Source organism: Tamandua tetradactyla, chromosome 3, assembly GCF_023851605.1.
Source record: "Tamandua tetradactyla isolate mTamTet1 chromosome 3, mTamTet1.pri, whole genome shotgun sequence".
Taxonomy (NCBI): Eukaryota; Metazoa; Chordata; class Mammalia; order Pilosa; family Myrmecophagidae; genus Tamandua; species Tamandua tetradactyla.
Genome location: NC_135329.1, coordinates 84,692,927 through 84,715,917, shown reverse-complemented (window position 1 = coordinate 84,715,917; position 22,991 = coordinate 84,692,927). Strand labels below are relative to the sequence as shown.

The window sequence follows — 22,991 nt, the reverse complement described above, 5'->3', positions numbered from 1 at the left end:
AAAAGATGGCCAACTTCACTGGCAATTAGGGAACTGTATATCAAAACCACAATGAGACATCTCACACCCACTAGAATGGCCATTATAAAAATAACAAAAACAGAAAACGAGTGCTGGAGAGGAGGTGGAGAAATAGGCACATTTATTCATGGTTGGTGGGACTGTAGAATGGTGTAACCACTCTAGAAGTCAGTCTGGTGGTGCCACAGGAAGCTAAGTATAGAAATGCCATATGATCCAGCAATCCATTACTAGGTTTATATTTAGAGGAACTGAAGGCAAGAACACAGACAGACATTTGCACATCAATGCTTACAGCAGCATTATACACGAATGCCAAGAGATGAAAACAGCCAAAACGTCCATCAATGGATGAGTGCCTAAACAAGCTGCAGTATATACATACGATGAAATATTATGCAGCTGGTAAAACAGAATAAAGTCAAGAAGCATGCAACAATGTGGATGAACCTTGAGGACAATATGCTGAATGAAATTAGCCAGAAACAAAAGCACAAATACTGTACGGTCCTTACTAACATGATTTAAAATTGAGTAAGCTTTGGGAGTTAAAGTTATGAACACAGGTTATCAGGAGAAAGAACTAGAGTAGATATTGGGCATTTGGTACTGAAAGAGTAAAGGACTGATAGTAAAATTCAAAAATGGATAGCACAATATTATCTGATGGTTGCACAATAATGTAAGTAAACAGAATGAAGCTGAATGCAAGTATGCTTGAGGAAGAAAGGCTGGGGGCGTGTATGACACTAGAAAGAAAGACAGAGGATAAAGACTAAGACAGTATAACTTACAAATGACTAGAATAGAGAACGATGGTGATTAAATGTACAAATATAATATTTTTGCATGAGGGAGAACAAATGAATGTGAACACTGCAAGGTGTCAAAAATGGGATGGTATACAGGAAAAAATATATAACTATAATCAACGAGGGTCTATAGTTAACAGTAACACTGTAACATGCTTCCACTGAATGTAACAAAGGCATCTGCCAAAATTAATGCCAAGACACTGGGGAGGAGGGGGAGGGGTATGAGATTCTTTGTAGAAGAAAAGGAAATATCCTTATACAGACTGTGGTGGTGAAGGTATAGCTCAGGGAATATACACAGAAACTCTGGTTTTTTACTTAGGTTGGATTGTATGATGTGCAATAAAACTGTTTAAAAATAAACATAGAGAAACAAGTGCTGGAGAAAATGTGGAGAAAGAGATATACCTATTCACTGCTAGTAGGGAAGCTGAGAGGTACAGCACCTCCTGAGGGCAGTGTGGTGGTTCCACAGGAGGCTAGGGGTGGGTTCTGTATGATTCTGAAACCCACTGCTACATATACAACTGGAGGAACTGAGGTGGGGGTCACAAATGAACATTTGTATATTGGGGTTTATGGTGGCAGTGTACACGATTCACAATGGATGGAAGTGGCCTAACAGTACGACTCGGTAATGGAAGGAGAAACTATGGTGTATACATACAATGGACTACTGGGTGGCTGCAAGGATGATGATGTTCGGAGGGACGCAACTAGGTGAATGAACCTTGAGGACAGCATGCTGAATGAAATGCTAGAAACAAAAAGACAATTATCATCATGCCTCACTCATACAGATTAACTATAATATACAAACTTGGAGAACTGAAGTCGAGAGCATGATTTATGAGGTTAGGGACTACTGTAAAGGGTCCTAGATTGTAAGCTCTTACAGCAGTCACATATATTCAGGAGGTTAACTGTTATTTTTAAATTCTGAGATACTGAGTTATTTGTGTACACTTGGTCATTCCTTGAAACTCTGGGCATTTATGTGACAGCTCAGACTCAAAGATAGACCTCTGAAGCTATTAAAGTCAGCATTACCCCATACAGCAAGTGTTAAAAAGTTGGAAAAGTGATCAGATTTCAACTAGAGACATGAATGAAGCTGATCTGGATAAGACTAAAGTAAATCAGAATACAGGGTAAAGGATGATAAGGTCCATTTTTTAAAACTTCAACTTCGTGTGACACCAAAGGGATGTTCATTTGGTGTAGAATTTATATTTTGGGTAGTGCATTATTTAATTTCACTTGTATGGTCAGTTTATTTGAACATCGTAAGTATATGGAATCTTGAACAGGGTGTGAGATCTTGTTAGTTTGTCCAGGTCAGTGTGATGCCCCAATATATCCCAGGGTAATTTGGGTAGAGAATAGAAAACTATTTGCAAGGTCCTGTTGGGAGACTGGGGAGAAAGGAGGAAATATTCAACTTCCTCCTTTTGGAAAATTCTTAATGTTCTCATAAGCAATGGGGACAACCAGTTCAATAGGATGAGTCCATGATCTTTGGGTTTGCCCCTGTGAAAATTATTCCTGCGAAGGAGAACCTAGCCTACTTATAATTAGGCCTAAGAGTTACCCCCAGATAACCTCTTTTATTGCTCAGATGTGGCCTCTCTCTCTAAGCCAACTTGGCAGGTGAACTCACTGGTCTCCCCCCTACATGGGACAAGACTCAGGGGTGAAAATCTCCCTGGCAATGTGGGATAGGACTTCTGCAATAAGCTGGGACCAGGCATTATAGGATTTAGAAGGTCTTCTTGACCAAAAGGGGGAAGAGAAAAATGAGACAAAATAAAGTTTCAGTGGCTGAGAGATTTCAGAGTCAAAGTTATTCTTATACATTATATATAGATATCCCTTTTTAGTTTATGGTGCACTGCAAGGCTAGAGGGAAGTACCCAAAAATGCTGAACAGTGCTCCAGTAGCCTTGATTCTTGAAGACAACTGTACAACAACATAGCTTTTACAATGTGCATGTGATTGTGAAAACCTTGTGTCTGATGCTCCTTTTATCCAGGGTATGGACAGATGAGTAAAAATATAAGACAAAAAAGTAAATAAATCATACAGGGGGAGGGGATAAGGGGTAAAAAAAAATCTGGTAGACTGAAATACTAGTGATCAATGAGAAGGGGGTAAGAAGTATGGTATGGGATATATGAGCTTTCCTTGTTCTACAGTGGTGCAAATTCTAAAATGATCATGGAGAAGTACACACAACTATGTGACGATACTGTGAGCTGCTAATTGGATACCTGTTTGGACTGCACATGTGTGACGATTTCACAATTAAAAGAGACAAACTGATAAATGAAACATGTTATGTATATCCAACGGAATATCATTCAGCTGTGAGAACGAATGACGTTCTGACAAATGCTACAATATAAATGAACTTGAAGACATCATATTGAGTGAAGTAAGTCAGACACAAAAGGATAAATATTTCATGATCTCACTTAAATGAAATAAGTAAAATATGCAAACGTATAGAAACAGAAAGTGGATTAAAGTTTAACAGGGCTAGGGTGGGGGAAACAGGTATGGGCCATTAATGCTAAATGGGTACAGAGTTGTACCCATCACAGCATTGTGGATGTAATTGATACTGTAGAATTATATGCTTGAGAGGAATTAAAGCGGGAATTTTTATCTTGTATATATATAACCATGATACAAGAAAAGAATGAGAGAGAGAGAGATAGAGCAACAGAATAAAATCATTCAGCTGTTTCAGAAATGAAGGTAAAATCAAAAGAACACAAAAGACAGTAAAAGGACAGAGATGATCATGAGAAACTAAGCAGAATGAAAAGGAAGAAATAACAAAGTTTAAACAGGATTGTGCAGGTACAAAATAGCAGGGTAAGCAGTTTTACAAAATTGTTCCTTCTACCAGAAAAATGAAAGACCTAGAAAAAGGGACTGGAATTAACTAAGGGGCAACCCTGGAACCAGAATGGACATTTAGAATAACTACAGGAATACAAGAGAAAGTAAGAGGTTGCTGAGAGTTCAACTTTTCAATGCGCAAACATGTGAACCAGTGGTCAGTCTCCACTGCTTAGCCTTGGGACAATGGCTGTGGAAATGGCTGCAATTGTGGCCACACAGCCTAGATTCTGAGAGTGGCCAGCTAGGGCCAGGGCTGACAGAGGAAAACGTGCACTTCAAATGTGGGGTTGAGGTCATTCTGGGGGATCTGTGAGGGGCCAACGCAGAAACCAGCCTCAGTTTCCACCCTCTAGGCAGCAGCACTTCAGCCTTCCATAAACAGCCACCTCAATGGAGGAGCTATTGTTTGGTTATTTTTGGTAGACATTTCCTGCTCTGGCAGACCCCGAAGGTGCAGCACCAACTCTGGCCTTGGTCTGAGCCCTCTTTACTGCAGCTGTTTCTGACACCACAGCAGCATCTACCAGGAGTTAAGGACTCAGTTCACTTATTTCATTGGTTGGGTTTCTTCTTTCTGTTTCTTGTTTATTCTGAAGGATCCCTGAGGGCCTAGCACAGATGTTAGGCTTAATGTCCTCAGAAACAGCCTACCACCAGCATCTAAAGAGACAGAAAGAATAAGTGTATCTCTTTTTTTGGGCGGTGTTTGTGGTGGTTTCCATCCTGTTTTATATTCTGGGGTCTGGTGGACCCCTGAGGGACCAAGTAGGGACACTGGCCTAGGTTTGGGCCTTGAAAGCAGCAGCTTATGATTTGAAAGCAGCAGCTTATGAATTCTACCATCATCACCATTCATTTCCAAAACATTTTCATTGTCCCAAACAGAAATTCTACATTTTAAGCCTTCACTCCCCATTATCTTTTTTTTCCATTTTTTTCTTTTATTGGGTGTTTTGTCTGTTAGCATATTTTTCTTTTCCTTTATTTCATCTTCTGTCATTCCTTGCTTTTTTCTTTTTGTTCTTAGTCTGATAAACTGAAGAGTGGGTGAACTAAATTTGAAAGTGACCCAAATACATTGTTCAGAATGTCCAGTTCTCAACAAAAATATAAGAAAATATAAAGAGATAGGAAAGTATGGCCCAGTCACAGGAAAAAAAGAATTCAATGGAAAATATTTTGGAGGAAGCACAGGTCAATGAACAAAAGGAAATCAGGAAGAGAATACATAAACAAAGTGAGAATTTCAATGATGAGCTAGAAATTATAAAGAAGATCCAAATGGAAATTCTGGAACTCTAAAGTACAATAAATGAAATGAAAAATTCAACAGAAGGGTTCTAGAGCAGAATGGAGGAAACAAAAGAAAGGATAAGAAAACTCAAAGACAAAACAATTGAAACTGTTCAGGCCGGGAGCAGAAAGGAGAATGAAAAAAAAAAATTAATGGTGACTGAGGAACCTTTCAGATATATCAAGTGTACCAAAGTATGCATCACAGGAATCTCAGAGGGAGAAGAGAAAGGGCCAAATATCTGAGGAAACAATGGCAGAAAACTTTCCAAATCTGACAAAAAATATAAACATAAACATTCAAGTTGCTTAACGAACTCAAAACAGATAAACACTGACACACATTATGATCAAACTGTCCAATGCCAAGGAATAAGACAGAATCTTAAAAGCAGCAAGAGAGAAGGAAAGTGTCACATGTAAGTCATCCTTTATAAGACGTACAAATAATTTCTCAATAGAAACCATGGAGGACAGAAGGCAGTGGGGGAACTCAGTAAAGATGCTACAAAAAAGGAAAACTACAGACCAATCTCCCTAATGAATACAGAAGCAAAAATTCTCAACAAAATATTAGCAAATTGAATTCAACAGCACATTAAAAGAATTATACACTGTGACCAAGTGGGGTTTATACCAGGAATGCTAGGACAGTTCAACACAAGAAAATCAACTGATGTAATACAGCACATTAACAAATCGAAAGGGAAAAATCACATGATCATCTCGACTGATGCTGAAAAAGCATTCAATAAAATTCAGCATCCTTTTCTGATAAAAACATTCCAAATGATAAGAATCAAAGGTAACTACCTCAATATGATAAAGGGAATATATGAAAAACCAATAGCTAGCATTGTAGTCAATGGAGAGAGATGGAAAGCTTTCCCCCAAGATCAGGAAAGAGACAAGGATGCCCACTGTCACCACTATTATACAACATTGTGCTAGAAGTTCTAGCTATAGCTATCAGGCAGGACAAAGAATTAAAAGGTGTCTGAATTGGAAAGGAAGAAGTAAAACTCTCATTATTTGCAGATGATATATTATACTTGGAAGATCCTGAGAAATCTACAGCAGAGTTACTTGAGCTAATAAACAAATTCAGCAAGGTGGTGGAATATAAAATTAATTTGCAAAAATCAGTAACATTTCTATACACAAACAATGACCTAGCTAAGGAGTCAGTTAAGGAAAAAATTCCAGTCAAAATAGCAACTAAAAGAATCAAGGACTTAGGAATGAACTTAACTAGGGATGTAAAGGACTTGTGCACAGAAAACTACATAACATTGCTAAGAGAAATCAAAGGAGATCTAAATAGGTAGAAAGACATGCCCTGCTCATAGACAGGAAGGCTAAATATATATAAGATGTCAATTCTCCCCAAACTGATCTACAGATTCAATACAGTACCAATCAAAATACCAACAACCTACTTTGAAGACTTGGAAAAGCTAATTACCAAATTCATGTGGAAGGGAAAAAGACCCAAATAGCTAAAAGCATCGTAAAAAAGAAGAACGAAGTGGGAGAATTAACACTCCCTGACTTTAAAACCTAGTATAAAGGCACAGTGGACAAAATAGCATGGTACTGGCACAAGAACAGAAGCACTGACCAATGGAATCAAATCAAGACTATAGAAATAGACGACCAAATGCATGGTCAACAGATTTTTGATAAGGCCCCCAAATCCCCTGACCAGGACAAAATAGTCTTTTCAGTAATTGGGTATGGAAGAAGCAGATATCAATAGCCAAAAGAACAAAAGAGGACCCCTATATTATACCCTACACAAAAATTAACTCAAGTGGATCAAACACCTAAATATAAGAACTAGCACCATAAAGCTTCTAGAAGAAAATGTAGGGAAACATCTTTAAGAGCTAGTAATAGGAGGCAGCTTCCTAAGTTTTAAACCCAAAGCACAAACAGCAAAAGAAAAAAAATAGATAAATCAGAACTCCTCAAAATCAAATGCTTCTGCCTCAAAAGATGCAGAAGCCCTTGTCAAAAAGGCGAAGAGGTAGCCAATTCAATGGGAGAAAATATTTGGAAATCACATATCAGACAAAGATTTGATTTCCTGTATGTACAAAGAAATCATACAACTCAACAACAGAAGAACAAACAACCTAATTACAAAATAGGCTAAAGATATGAATAGGCGTTTTTCTGAAGAGCAAATACAGATGGCTCAAAAGCACATGAAGAGATGCTAATTTTCACTGGCTATAAGGGAAATGCATATTAAGACTACAATGACATACCACCCGACACCTGTAAGAATGATGCTATTAAATGAACAGGAAACTATAAATGTCGGACAGGACGTGCAGAAAATGGGACACTTATACACTGCTGGTGGGAATGTATAATGGTGCAGCCACTGTGGAAGGCTGTTTGGCAGTTCCTTAGGAAACTAAGTTTTGAGTTGCCCTATGTAATAGTGCAATGTATATACCCAGGAGAGGTGAAAGCAATGACACAGACATTTGCACACCAATGTTCATAGCAGCATTATTCACAATTGTCAAAAGATGGAAACAAACCAAATGCCCATCAACAGACGAGTGGATCAACAAAATGTGGTATATACATACAATGGAATATCATTCAGCATTAAGACAAAATGACATCCTGAAGCATGTGACAAGATGGATAAGCCTTGAGGACATAATGCTGAGTGAAATAAACCAGACATAAAAGGACAGATACTGTATGATTCTACCTTTATGACCAGCTTAAAGGTATAATCAGAGGCTTATAATACAGAATATAGGGGACTCAGAGATAGAGAGAAGCTAGAGATGGTTGAACCATTAGCTAATCAGGTTGACTTCAAATGTAAGGGAATAGGTAGGAATGAAGGTGGTTCTCTAATGGGTCTATAAGTAATATTACCATATTGAAAATGAAAAGATTGAAAGGGGTTGTATAAAAATATTTTTTTATCATCAAAATCAACTTTTTTCCTTTTTCCTTTTTTTTGTGAAAAATGATCCACATGTTCATTCCCATCATTGCATGCCTCACAACTTTGTTCCTTTTGTAGCAGCACAACCTTCGTTCATAGGTATATACATCATTCGCAAATCTACTTCTCAGTCAGTGCATCCTTCAGCCACCTGCATTCATGTAGAGCATCATGTAGAGGGCCCAAAGTCCGCTGTCCATCAACACTCTCAATTTTAGATAATTTCATTTTTCCCAAGAGACAGAAAATCAATAATCACACCCTCACCAGATAGGAAATTTAAACCTCTTCTTAACTCTTGTCCCTCCCCCCATTATTTACTTCTACTATTGCTGTGGTACTGCTGGTAAGATTTAACAAATGAATATGAATGCTGAATCATTAAACTGGTATCTCTTTTAGTCTCCAGTATTTTAGAGCAGCTAGAAGTAAAAACTTAAAATAGTGGAACCATAACCCATGTCAAACTCTGAAATATGTTCTACAACTAATGGTGCTGCTATGCTTTGAAATGCATTGCTTTTTTGTATATATTTATGCATGGGCTCAGCAACATGGACTTCCACTCACCAAGGCTGACCTGGCTACAGCCACTGCTGAGTGCTCAATCTGCCAGCAGCAGAGACCCACACTCAGCTCCCGATATGGCACCATTCCCTGAGCTGACCAGCCAGCTACATGGTGGCAAGTTGATTACATTGGACCACTCCCTTCATGGAAGGGGCAGCGATTTGTTCTAACTGGAATAGACACATACTCTGGATATGGGTTTGCTTTCCCTGCATGCAAAATGCTTCTGCCAAAACTACCATCCGTGGGCTTACAGAATGTCTTATTCATCGTCATGGCATTCCACATAGCATTGCTTCTGATTAAGGAACACACTTCACAACAAATGAAGTGCGGGAATGGGCACATGCTCATGGAATTCTCTGGTCTTACCATGTTCCCCATCATCCCGAAGCAGCTGGGTTGATAGAACGGTGGAATGGCCTTTTGAAAACTCAATTGTGGTGCCAACTAGGTGGCAATGCCTTGAAAGTCTGGAGTAATGTTCTCCAGGAAGCTGTATATCATCTGAATCAGCATCCGCTGCATGGTGCCGTTTCTCCCATAGCCAGGATCCATGGGTCCAGGAACCAAGGGGTAGAAATGGGAGTAGCACCACTCACTGTTACCCTAATGATCCACTAGGAAAATTTCTGCTTCCTGTCCCTGCAACCCTGAGTTCTGCTGGTCTACAGGTTTTAGTTCCAAAAGGGGGAGTGCTTCCACCAGGAGAAACAACAATGATTCTACTGAACTAGAATCTAAGACTGCCACCTGGTCACTTTGGGTTACTCATGCTCCTGGATCAACAAGCCAAGAAGGGGACTGCATTATTGGCTGAGGTGACTGATCCTGACTACTAGGGGGAAATAGGACTGCAACTACACAATGGAAGTAAAGAAGAGTTTTCTTGGAATACAGGAGATCCCCTAGGATGTCTTTTAGTACTACCATTCCCTGTGATTAAAATCAATGGAAAACTGCAACAGCCCAATGCAGGCAGGACTACCAATGGGTCTGAAACTTCAGGAATGAAGGTTTGGGTCACCCCACCAGGCAAAGAACCACGGCCAGCTGAAGTGCTTGCTGAGGGTAAAGGGAACATGGAATGGGTAGTGGAAGAAGGTAGTGATAAATATGAACTACGATCTCGTGATCAGTTACAGAAAAAAGGACTGTGATGCTGTTTGGTTCCTGTTATACTATTTAAGTTGTAAGATACCAAGTTTAAGAATGAATATTACCCAAGGAATTGCACCCTATTCTGGAGAGAGTTAATTTGTTTCCAGTTACATGCAGGACAGTTGAATATTGTTAGGTGAAAGAAAAAAATGTGTGTTTTAATGTTTTTTAATTAGAAATTAGGTATGGCTCAAGGTGATATATACAGCTGCCAAGTTGACAAGGGGTGGACTGTCATGGTCAGGTTCATGTGTCTACTTGGCCAAGTGGTGGTACCTGTTTGTCTGGTTGGGCAAGTGCTGGCCTGTCTGTTGCAATGAGGACATTTCATAGAATGAAATCATGATCATGTCAGCTATATCCACAGCTAATTCCATTTGTAATCAGTCAAGGGGAGTGTCTTCTGCAATGAGTGGTGTTCAATCTAATCACTGGAAGCCTTTTAAGGAGGGTTCAAGAGAGACAGGCTTCCTTCCTGCTTTGACTGGTGAGCCTCTCCTGTGGAGTTTGTCCAGACTCTCCATCAGAATCGTTGACTTCACAGCCTGCTCTGCAGATTTTGGACTCTGCATTCCTGCGGCCACGTGAGACACTTTTATAAATTTTATATTTATGAGTGTTTCCTGTTGATTTTGTTTCTCTAGAGAACCCTAACTTACACAATATGACATATCAAATACAAAAGACAAAATGGTAGACAAAAGTACTGCCTTTAATCCACTAAATGCTAATGGATTTATCTATATGCCATCTACAAGAGACTCACGTTAGACCCAAGGATAAAAATACGGTGAATGTGAAAGGTTGGAAAAAGATTTCATTCAAACAACAACCAGAAAAGAGCAGGAGCAGCTATACTAACATCCAACAAATTATATTTCAAATGTAAAACAATTAAATGAGGCAAAGAAGGACACTATGTATTAATAAAAAGAACAGTTCCACAAGAAGACATAAATATTTATGCACTGAGCCAGAGTGCCTCAAAATACTTGAGGCAAACATTGACAACACTGAAAGGAGAAGTAGACACCTCTACCATAATAGTTGGAGACTTCAATTCTCTGCTCTCGTCAATAGATAGAACTTCTAGATAGAGGATCCATAAGAAAAGAGAAATTTTGAATAAAACAATACATGAACTAGACTTAGACATTAGCAGAACGTTACACGTACAAAGTAGGATACAAATTTTTCTCAAGTGCTCATAGATCATTCTCAAGGATAGACCATACACTAGGTAAAAAAGCAAGTCTCAATAAATTTAAAAAGACTGAAATCATATATAACACTTCCTTGGATCATAATGGAATGAAGTTGAAAATCAATAACATGCAGTGGGCCAGAAAATTCACAAATATATCAAGGCTAAACAACACATATAAACAACCAATGGGTCAAGGAAGAAATAACAAAAGAAATTAGTAAATGTTTCCAGGTAAATGAATATGAAAATACAACATAACAATATTGTAGGATGTCCCAAAGGCAGTGCTGAGAGGAAAATTTATTGCTTTAAATGCCTGTATTAAAAAAGAAAGAGGAAATATCGAGGAAATAACTGTTCACTTGGAAGAACTAGAGAAAGAACAGCAAATTGATCCCAAAGCAAATTAAATGATAGAAATAATGAAGATTAGAGAAGAAATAAATGAAATTGAAAATATGAAAACAATCAAGAAAATCAATAAAACCAGAATTTGGTTCTTTGAGAAAATCAATAAAATCGATGGACCCTCAGCTAGGTTGACCAAAAAAAAAAAGAGAGGGCACAAATAAATAAAATGAGAAATGGAGAAGGAGACATAACCACTGACTCCACAAAAATAAAGGAAGTAATGAGAGGATGTTATGAGCTACTATATGCTAATAAAGTAGGTGTGTACAGTATGGACAGAAGAGTAAAAAAATATGGATAAAAAATAAAATAATAGGAGAGATAAGGGGTAAAATAAATTGGGTAGATTGAAATACTGTGATCAATGAGAGGCAGGGGTACGGAGTATGGGATGTATGAATTTTTTCTTTTCCTTTTTGTTTCTAGAGTGATACAAATTTTCTAAAAATGATCATGGTGCTGAAGATAATGAATCTTATCTTCATAAGATAATGAATGAGAATGCCCACTTTCACCACTGCTATTCAATATTCTATTAGAAGTTCTTACCAGAGCAATTAGGCAGGAAAAATAAACAAAAAATATCCAAATTTGAAAGGAAGAAATGAAACTACCTATAGTTATAGGCGATATGATCTTACATATAGAAAATCCAAAGGAATCTACAGGAAAATTATTAGAGCTAATAAATGAATTCAGTAGCGGCAGGGAAATATCAACACACAAGATACAACCTTGACCCTATACACTAGCAATAAACCATTCAAAGAGGAAATTAAAAAAAAATTTCATTTACTATAGTGTCTAGAAGAATAAAATACCTAGGAATAAATTTAACTAAAGATACAAAAGTTATGTATATTGAAAACTACAAACTGCTGACAGAAAGCAAAGACCTAAATAAATGGCAAAGACATACCATGTTCAAGAATTGGAAATTAACATTGTTACTATGGCAGTAATATTGAAAGCAATATACAAATCCAATGTAATCCCCTACCAAAATTCTAGCAGCCCTTTTTGCAGAAATGGAAAAACCAATCGTCAAATGTATATGAACTGTAAGGGGATGCAAATAGTCAGAAGAATCTTGAAAAAGAAAAACAGTACTGGAGGACTCACACTTTCCAATTTCAAAATATATTACAAAGTGATAGTAAACAAAAGTGTGGTGCTCGCCCAAAGACTAACAAATCAGTGGAACAGAACTGAAAGTCCAGAAACAGACCCACTATTAAAGGCCAACTGATTTTCGAGAAGGGTGCTAAAAACATACAATGGGGAGAGAATAGTCTATTCAACAAATAGTATTTGGACAAATGAATTTCCACATGCAGAAGAACGACACCTCACATCACATACAAAAATCAAGCCAAAATGAAACAAGGACCTAAATTTAAGAGCTGAAACTATAAGACCCCGAGAAGATAATACAGGGAAAAATCTTCATGACCTGGGATTCTGCAAATGGATTCTTAGATATAACAACAAAAGCAGAAGCAGCAAAAAAAGAAAAAAAAGATAAATTTAATTCCTCCAAAATTAAAAACATTTGTGTATCGAAGGGAATTACTGATGCAGTGAAAAGACAACTTACAGAATGGGAAAAGAGAGCTTCAAACCATATATCAGATAAAAGGTTTAATATCCAGAACATATAAAGAATTCTTACAACTCAACAACAAAAAAGGTAAATTAATAAATGGGCAAAGGACTTGAACAGACATTTCTCCAAAGAAGATACACAAATGGCCAATAAACACATGAAAAGATGCTCAATATCAATTAGCCATTAGGAAAATGCAAATTAACCACTTCATACCCACAAGGATGGTTACTATTGAAAGAACAGAAAATAACAAGTGTTGGAGAGGACGTGGAGAAGTTGCAAATTCTCTCCACTAACAGCAGTGTTAGTGGGAATGTAAAATGGTTCAGACACTGAAGAAAGCAACATAGCAGTTCCTCAAAAAGTCAAAGAATTACCATTTGACCTGGCAATCCTACTTAAGGTATAAACCCAAGAAGAGTGAAAATAGCATAGCCAACAGATACTTGCACACCAATGATTTTAGCAGTTATTACTCACAATAGTCAAAAGCTAGAATCAACTCAAATGTTTATTAACAAATTGATAAACAAAATGAGGGACATACAAACAAAGGAATATCATTCACACATAAACAAAGTTAAGACAAGCTGCAATATGGAAGAACTTTGAAAACATTATGCTCAGTGAAGCAAGCAAGACACATGAGGACAAAAATTCTTTGATATTATTTATAAGACTAGAAATTAGCGAATCTGCAAAGACAGAAAACAGATTAGAGGTTACAAGGGAGGGGAGAGGTGGAAATGGGGGGTGTTTTTAGAAAAAAAAAAAGAAAATCATCACTCATTGATTCTATTGTTTATATATTCTATATCTTTCCTGATTTTTTTTGTTTAAACTATCAATTACTATGAGCAATGCTTAAAAATATCCCACTAAAACAAAAAAGATTAGATAAGGAAGTCATGCAGAGCAATCCAACATATTCATAATTGGGTACCCCAGAAAGGAAAAAATAGACTAGAACGAAAGTTTCCAGATACAATTGAAGAAAGCTTTCAGAAATAAAGAAATTTCATACTACAGATTAAAAAGGCATACCATATTTCAAAACAAAATGCCATGTAATAAACACCACAAGACATGCTCTGGACTGGGGAGAAAGGAGGAAATATTCAACCTCCCCATTTGGGTAAGTCCTAACATTTTTGGAAGCAGTGGGGACAATCAAATCAATAGGCTGAGCCCTTGATCTTGGGGTTTGCCCTTATGAAACTTATTCCTACAAAGCAGAAGCTAAACCTACTTACAATTATGCCTAAGAGTAAACTGCCAGAGAACCTCTTTTTTGTTCAGATGTGGCTTCTCTCTCTAAGCCAATTCAACAGGTGAACTCGCTGCCCTCCCCTCTATGAGGGACAAAACTCCCAGGGATGAAAATCTCTCTGGCAATGTGGAACAGAACTCCCAGGATGAGTTGGGACCCAGCATCATGGGATTTTCTTGACCAAAACGGGGAAGAGAGAAAGGAGACTTTAAGTTTCAGTGGCTAAGAGATTCCAAACAGAGTTGAGAAGTTATCCTGGAGGTTATTCTTATATACAGATATCCTTTTTTTAGTTTATGGTATATTGGAGTGGCTGGAGGGGGAAGTACCTGAAATTGTTGAGTTCTGTTCCAGTAGCCAAGTTTCTTAAAGATGATTGGATAATGATACAGCTTTTCACTATAACTGTGTGATTGTGAAAACCTGTGTCTGATGCTCCTTTTATCTATGGTATGGACAGATGAGTAAAATTATGGATAAAAAATAAATAAATAATAGGGGGAACAAAGGTTAAAATAAACTGAGCAGGTTGAAATACTAGTGATCAATGAGAGGGAGGGGTAAGGGGTATGGCATATATGAGTTTTTCTTCATTACTTTTGCTGGAGAGATGCAAATGCTCAAAAAAATGATCATGGTGATGACTACACAACTATGTGATGATTTTGCAAGGCACTGATTATACACCATGTACAGAATGTTTGTATGTCAAGAATGTTTGTATGTTTGTTGCTTATAATAAAGATATTAAGAAAAAAAGATTCGTGGGTAATCAAGCAAAAAGACCAATGTCCTCTTAGGGAGTAAAAGAAAAAAAACAACAGAATTATGACTTCTCTACAACATCATTCAACTTAAGAAGGCAGGAGAGAAATAGCTCATGGAAAAACCTTATTTTGTATTTTTTGCCTGCTAATCTATTGCTTAAGCATAAAGACCTCTGACAAAAGATTTTGTCTTTTATTCAAGTGCTTCTTGAAGAAGCTAACAGAGAATAAATTTCATACAACCAAGAGACAGATGGAAAAAAAAAGATAAGACTGAATCTATTTAGTGGACTAGTACCACTCAAAAATCTTTTGACCTTTCATTGAATTGATTTAATTTAATTATCATTGAAATTTCCTGTCCCTTGAGAGTCTGATAGTATTCTACAGAGCCATGTTTTTCCTGGGATATAGTGCTTTACAAATTTCTTATTTCTCCTATGGAAACTGATCAATTTAAACATTCTACCTTTAGATTCAAAGAGAACAGCGTATTAGGAAATTACCATAATTATGGATATAAGCAGAAAAATCATGTGATCATTGACTAGAGCTTTTGTCAAAATGAATACTAAATTTCTAGTGCCAGCCATATAAGAGGCACACAATAAATAACTGCTGTGGGATTGAATGCTGAAAATACATTTGTTAAAATTCAATGTCCATTTTTTATTAAAATATTCAATATACTGTAAAAGACAGATATTCCACTAACATGGTCAAAATAACAAAAACCTCAACCCCAGTCTTCATTATATACCCATTTATACCTTTGCATTTTGTCATATCATCTAGATGAAAATGAACAAGAAAAAAGTCTATTTTATGTTGAGCAGTTCTGCCTTTTTATATCACAGGCAACAAATTTGATACCCACAAAGTAGAGCATCCCTTTTTGATTGATGATGGGACTAAAGATCAGAGAAGTTAAGAAACTTGCCTAATGTCACATAGCTAGTAAACAATAAAGCTAACAGTTAAAAAGAGGGGCCTGGGCACATTTTTCATTTAAATGTTATTTTCTTAAGAATTCTGTTCTAGGTCCTCTATTCATTCCCCTCAAATATTCAAATATCTCAAAGCTTTAATTGTGACTCACCTTTTGATGACTCCCAAACTTATTATATAGCACAGACATATCTCCTGAGCTTCAACTGACTGCTTAACAGCCGCTTGACTGGTCCACAGATCAACTCAGTACCCCAAAACTCAATCTTTTATCTAAAACCTGGCTTCCCTTCCCTGAATCCTTTTTATTTACCCTATCAATCAAAGAAGAAACCTAGGAGGCATCTCAGACTCCTTCTTCCTCACCAATCTGCCCTGCTCCCAACTGGTAATCAAGTCCTGGGGGTGGTCTCCAGCTTCTAAAAGCTCTAACTTCTGGGCCCACTATCTCTTCTCTTGCTCGAGGAATTGCTTCTTGTTTACAATACTGCCAAAGGTTCCTTAGACCCTGGTGTTCACGTATCCAATAGCAAGAAACAAGAAAGACAACTGGAACTCTGCATGCTCCTAGCAAGACCCAGACCCTGCTGTTTTCCCATATTCACTAGCATTAGAGAAATATGGAGTGGACAATATGAAGACAAACACCACTATGCCTTCATCCCTGACTGTGTCCCTTATCAGAAGGCTCCCAGATCATTGCTCAAACCAGACTTTATCCCCATAGAGATATCTTGTCTTTCCAAACCCCTAATCATTCCACTACACCCTCCAGAGGTACAATTCATTGGGTAACCTATAGCCTCAACCTCTTCTCTGAATAGATAATTTACCTTCCTGCCCTCATGAACCTTGGCCCACTCCTAAGAATACCACTTCATCCAACAGCCCTCTGAAGGGGAGTTGTTTTTTCTCAAAAACCTCTTCCCTGTTGGTATTATCGTTAGCTTATTTTTAAGACCTCTTCTTTCAACTCCAGACTCACAGATCCATCTGTCTTAACATCTCCACTTGGCTGCTCAGAAGTCTTTGCAACCTTAAAATGTTCAAAACCAGTCTGGCATTTCTCCCCCCAAAACTTACTCTTCCCACTGGTATTCATCTGCCATTAATGGCAATTTCACCCTCCTCATCGCACAGGCCAAACAGTTAGGCATCTTGTCTCTTTCACTCATACCCCCATGCAATTCTTCAGAAATCTCTTGGCTCTATCTATGAAACGTATCAGAATCTGACCGTGTCCTTCCTCCTCCTTCAGCATCTCTCCCAGATTACTATTCAGCCTTGTAACCAACCTCTCTGCTTCCAACGTTGCCTCTCCACAGCAGCCAGGGTGAGCCAATTGAAACTTCCCCTGCTCACAACTTTCACAAAGGCTTCCCAACACACTCTTATAAATGCCCAAATCCTTACTGAAGTTCACAAGGCCCTAGTGATCTGGGCCCCTGCTGTCTCTGAACTAATTGCCTCCAGTCTCCCACCACTGGCCCCCTTGCTGCTCCTTATATGACAAACATACTCTAATTCCAGAGTCTTGGCACTTTCTGTTTCCAATACACAGAACACTCTTTTCCCAGATAACAACTCAGTTCATTTCATCACATCTTTCCATTTTCTACTCAAAATGTATTCTTATGAACAAAGCCTTTTCTTTCCTGACCACTTTAGATGAAACAGTAAGTCCCCCTCACCCTAGTTAATTTTTCTCCAAAGCACTTGTCATCCTCTAACTATATATTTATTTGTTTACTGAATGTCTCTAGTTCCTAAAATACAAACTATAGAAAGAGAGGAATCTGTCTGTTCACTGCTTTATCCCTAGTATCCTGAATAACACAAGGTTCTTTAAAAGAAAAAAAAAAAAAGGCACTCAGTATGTATTGAGCTAAAAGAAGAGAGAGAAAGGAAAGAAAAAAGGATGTAAAGGAAGAAGGGAGGATGGTTCCATCTCCATACCCCCAGATATACCTAAGTGCTGAGTCAGTAGCATGTGCTGCTGTTGTCGTAATAACTGGAGACTGAGCTCTGGTGGCTGAGACGGTGGCGACCACGGCAGGAGGGATGGCATTAGAAGTGGTCACAGGTGGGCGAGACTACCAAGAGAAGAGAGAAGATACTTCACATAAAACAAAAAGCAACATGAAATATAGGAAGCTAAACACTAAGAGTAATTTGTGCCTCCTTCTTAACATGTTTCTGATCACATGAAAGCAAACTATTAGCACTCTGATATCAAGGAAGTCTCTTTTCAGAGAGGTTGTTATAAGACAAAGAGTCAGAAATCTCAAAAAATCCTACTTTGGCTGAATAGTACTCCAGTCCTTCCTTTCCAAATATGTCTGGATTCTGCCCCCAGTCCCATTAGTCTAACCTGGGCTCTAATCCTTCAGATCTGGCATTTCCACAGATCTGTTGTTGGTCCTGTGCAGACATTTTACACTGACATACAAACAAGTGCCTTCCACAGATGCCTGCTGAGCTGGTGGATAGAGTTTTTAGCCTTTAGGACATCTAAGTTATCATGCAAAAGGAAAATAACTGATAACAGCACCCTTTGCCAGCAGAAAGTTTCAGGTGCCAGACGGTTCCTCGATGCTTTCACCTGGATGTGCTGCATTACCACTATAGGAGTGTGAAAGCGTCACATGACAAGATGCACAGTGGGTATTAACCACTCATCTACTGTTATTCTTCCAGTTACCTAAGCTCTTCTGATTGTTTCTGCTTGCTTGAACCTGCTACATGCAGTTAAATCACCAAACTCTGCCCACTTTTTATCACTGTTTTTTACTTCTAGTTCTCTTATCTGCTTGCTACTCCTACTGTTTCTTATCTCACACTAGGGCCACTGCAATATCTTTCTCACTAGTGAGGTCCCTGTCTTGGTTCTCCTCTTTCTTCAATCCTTCATAAATGCCACATATACTCCAGGGGACCTAATCACTCTCCAAATGTGTGTTCTTGGCCAGCAAGAGGCTTTGTTTTAATTTTAAAGCTTTAGGATGCATTATCCAGTGCCCAATCAGCACCATTCCTTAATGTCTTAAACCCAGTTGCTTCACATTTATCATATGCCTGGCACCTGAAGGCAGGTGAATTTCCAACCCTCTTATGTAATTCAGCTAGATTAATCTTTCAGAGATATTTCTTTCATCATACATTACTGAGTTCATCACAAAACTCAGTGGTTCTCTGCTCACTACAAATCAGGTTTATACTCCATAGCTCCGTAAGGCCCCCAGTTTCCCCCCCAGAAACCACATTATCACTCATTAATACACTATTTTTCAGTAATACTGAGGCCATAGATTTCCTTGAAAATAAGTTGAAAGGCATGGATCACCTTCATGGAAAAACACAGATACACAGAAAATGTGCATATAACTTTTAGGGTCTCATAAAAACCTATCTACATTAGAAGCCCTCAGTTCTAGTCAGCCTAAATTTACATCACCCAAATAGACTAGGACTATCCCTCTCTTCCCTGCCCTTGCTCATAGTACTATCCCATAAAAGCATCCTCCTCTTTCCTTCACTGAATGCTCATTACCACACCCATCCCAATTAAAAGGCTTGCTATACTACCTCTCCTCGGAATTCCTACAGCTTATCACATGACATTGTACATAAATCAACCTTTCCTATGTCCTGGCAACTAGACCAAAGTTACTTGAGGTCAAGGAATGCCACAGTGGCTGGCAAATTGAGCAGCTTAAGAATAGGCACTGAACACTTTCTGGCTGATCACCCCCAACCCTGACATGCCTGGATTGGTTGGTGAATGATGTGCTGTACGGCTGGCTGAGCTGTAGCAGCATTTGGCAACTGGGAAGTCGGCCTCAAGACCGTGGTTACTTTAGAACTGGACATCACAGCAGCAGCAGCTGCACCTGAAAAGAAATTTTAGTAATCAGTATGATTTATGGGCTTACAACTTAAATATATCCAATTATATCCTCTAGGGTGATAATCACAATAATTTCTGAAACTCAGTTATGCTAGTACTGCTCAAGCATTTTAACTTTAGGGACACCCTTTACATTCTTATGCATATTAAGGATCTCGAAAGAGCTTTTGTTTATGTGTGTTACCTCTACTTAATTTTATCATAGTATATTTTATGCTGAAAAAACTAAGTATTTATTAATTTAAACATAATAAAACTGTTATGTTAATATATGTTTAATAAAAATATCTACATTAAAATATTTAGCGAGAAGAAAAACAATGTTTTATATTTCTACAAATCTCATTTAATGATTGGCTTAGTGGAAAACTGAGTTTTCATACGTGTTTCTGTATTTAATCTATTGTTTCGGTTAAAGTACCTGAATAAAATAAGCCTCACAACAGACAAGTAGTTGGAAAAGGGAAGCATACTTAATGATTTTTTAAAATAGTTGTTAATATTCACCAAAACTCAACCATAGGTCATTTAACAAAGGTGAGTTCTCATCAGTGTTGACTCTCAAATGGTATCAGTGAGATTTCAATAAATTACGTTACGTTAAAAACTGCTAGTCTGAAAATCTACTCTGAATGACTCTTTTACCCATACATCATTTTACCCATACATGCATTGGTCATCTGGAAAATATTGGTTCTTTGGCTATGCAGACCATGTAATTGTTGATACATCACTAATAGCACCACCAATCTCATTAGAAAAGTCCTTGAACACTAAAAAAGTATTGGGAATCTGTCAAGCTCACAGTGGAAGTTATCAGTTTTCCAAACTTCTAATTTTCATTTGAAAATTTGATTTTTATCAAATGTCAATGCAAGGAAAAGGCAAAAAACATTTTAGCATTTTTACAACACCCTAAAAGAAGCTGTGCGCCACCCTTTTGACTACAAACAACCTACGTTATGACCAGGTAAATCTAGTTCTGTATTTAACCTGATTTTGCCAACAATGATTGTACGTTCTACAGAAGGTAAGAATTTCTGCCAGTCAGTTTAGAAATCTCACTAAAAAATTTACCAATGAGAACTTAATAGAAAAATTAAATTAATTTGATAGCTACATGAGTAAAAAAATGTGAAAAGCTGTTATAACTATAAACATTTACAATATTTAGTATTAATATATTTGATTTATTTATTAAAAATGAAGACGGTGTTTGTACTACCAGAGCTTGAATTCCTCAATATAAGGGACAAATTTAATTCATGCTAAAAATTTGCACTGCTTTGCGTTTCTATACACACACACACAATTTGTTGTAATGCATCTATAACAAGCACACATTAGACCATGCTAGAAATGTGTGTTGCTCTAATTCTCCTGTTCTACAACTTTACTAGGCATGATTCTGGATACTGTCCGTGTAACCATATCTTCTACTGAATGTTCATGTGCCAGTGCACGGTGCAAGTTTGAAGAGAATGTAGGGTCTACCTCGAGGTAAATGTGATGCTCCAATGTGAAGAGGGGGCCCGGGCGCGTTGCTGCGGATGATAGACATCTGCACATTTGTGGTCATGATGTGATGCAGGTTACTGGGATGTCCCTGCAATAAACAGGATGCAATGTCATTTTCCTGGACTACTGCTTCTGGGACATCAGTTACCTTCAAATGTGAAGAGTCCTTTTAGACAGCTCGAGTGCCCAAAGGGAAGGATGAGGGAACTTAACCTTTTTTACTCAGTCTACTACAGGATGGCCCATGCAAACAGGCACATAAGAGACATGAGGACCCATCACCTACTTCTGGTCAAGCTGACCCCAGTAAAAGATGGCACACATTTGACTCCCTGTTTTAGAAACCCCCTTTGATATTAGTCTTTCACACTTGCTTCCTCTAACTTGGCCAAAATCTTATTTTTTTTCTTTTACTTGCTTCTGCATGCATCTATTCATTGGTGCCACATAGGATTTCTAAGTAAATTTTAGTCAGCATCCAACAGGTTACTTCCCACCAGCTCTCCGTTCAGCCCTTCCTCACATTCTCTGAATCTCTGCTACCAGTTTCTCAGGTTAGCACCCCTGAAAGTACTCAAAAGCACAATAAAAAGCACAGTATACCTTTTTGGAATACCAATTTTCCTTGAAAACATGAAGGAGGTTAGAGATTTAGTTTTTTCATCGGTAAGTAATTTGAAATAAACACTAAGTCAAATACACATCATGGAGCAGGACTTTCAAAAAACCTTTAAATTAAAATAGACTGAAATAAATGTTCATGTCTGGTATGCTGCTTGAGAGAGATACATATTCATTATCCCTAGAAAAAAACCGTGAAGCAGCTCTGTCCTACACTCCTGCTGCGAGGTCTTTCAGATCCCACAGACATTCTCAGCCTACACAAGGATTATCTGACCTTCATTTGCATCTCACAGGGAGGGGAGAGCCTAGCACACAGCAGATACTCAGTAAATACTGGTTAAATAGCAAAGACCACTATGCATACTGGTTTCTACTCCTTACAGCTATCCTTCTCTCTCATTCCCACTACCTTTCCCTTGCAGCTATCAGTCACCATTTAGTTTTTTATTTAGCACAGTATCTACTGTACTGCTTGCATACAATAAGTCCCAATCAACAGTCTGGCATCTCAGTGTAAAAATTAGTAAATTAAGAGGAAAAGAACCTGCTGTCCACTGATTGTTGCCACAGGAATGGCTGAAGCTTGAGGGATGCTACTCTCCATGGTAACAGTAACTTGCCCTGGAACCTTGGGGGGAAGTGACAAAGTAGAAGGTGGAGCAGGAGCAATGGGACGGCTAGGTATGGTGGGCTTCGGGGGTGGCTGCAAAGAGAAAGCAACATGAAACGTATCAATAGCCTTTTACTAGTGATGCATTTCCATTCTTTACTTACAAATACAAAGATCAAATGTGGAATGCACAATGAAAGATTGCAGAAATCATACATATTCTCTCTCTGAGCATTAAAGCTTTCCATTTATGTACTAACACTGCCATTCTACAGATGAGAAAATATACAAAAGTAAGGCTAAGGCTAAGTGACTTGTTTAAAGCCCACAGAGAGTAAAAAGCAAGAACTGGGAACACGGCCCAGCTCT

The 22,991-nt window shown here is 38.0% G+C and overlaps 1 protein-coding gene across 8 annotated transcripts in view; it reads right to left on the bottom strand.

The window, feature by feature from the left end:
- Nucleotides 1-22,991, bottom strand: part of SAP130 (Sin3A associated protein 130) — a 132,672-nt gene that overhangs the window by 95,675 nt on the left and 14,006 nt on the right. For all 8 annotated transcript variants that reach the window (XM_077153435.1, XM_077153433.1, XM_077153434.1 and 5 more), the window contains 4 exons: nucleotides 22,557-22,715; nucleotides 21,365-21,476; nucleotides 19,729-19,853; nucleotides 17,932-18,056 (listed from right to left, as the gene is read on the bottom strand). In XM_077153435.1, coding sequence (XP_077009550.1) covers nucleotides 17,932-18,056; nucleotides 19,729-19,853; nucleotides 21,365-21,476; nucleotides 22,557-22,715 — 521 coding nt within the window. The remainder of the gene's footprint in view (nucleotides 1-17,931; nucleotides 18,057-19,728; nucleotides 19,854-21,364; nucleotides 21,477-22,556; nucleotides 22,716-22,991) is intronic.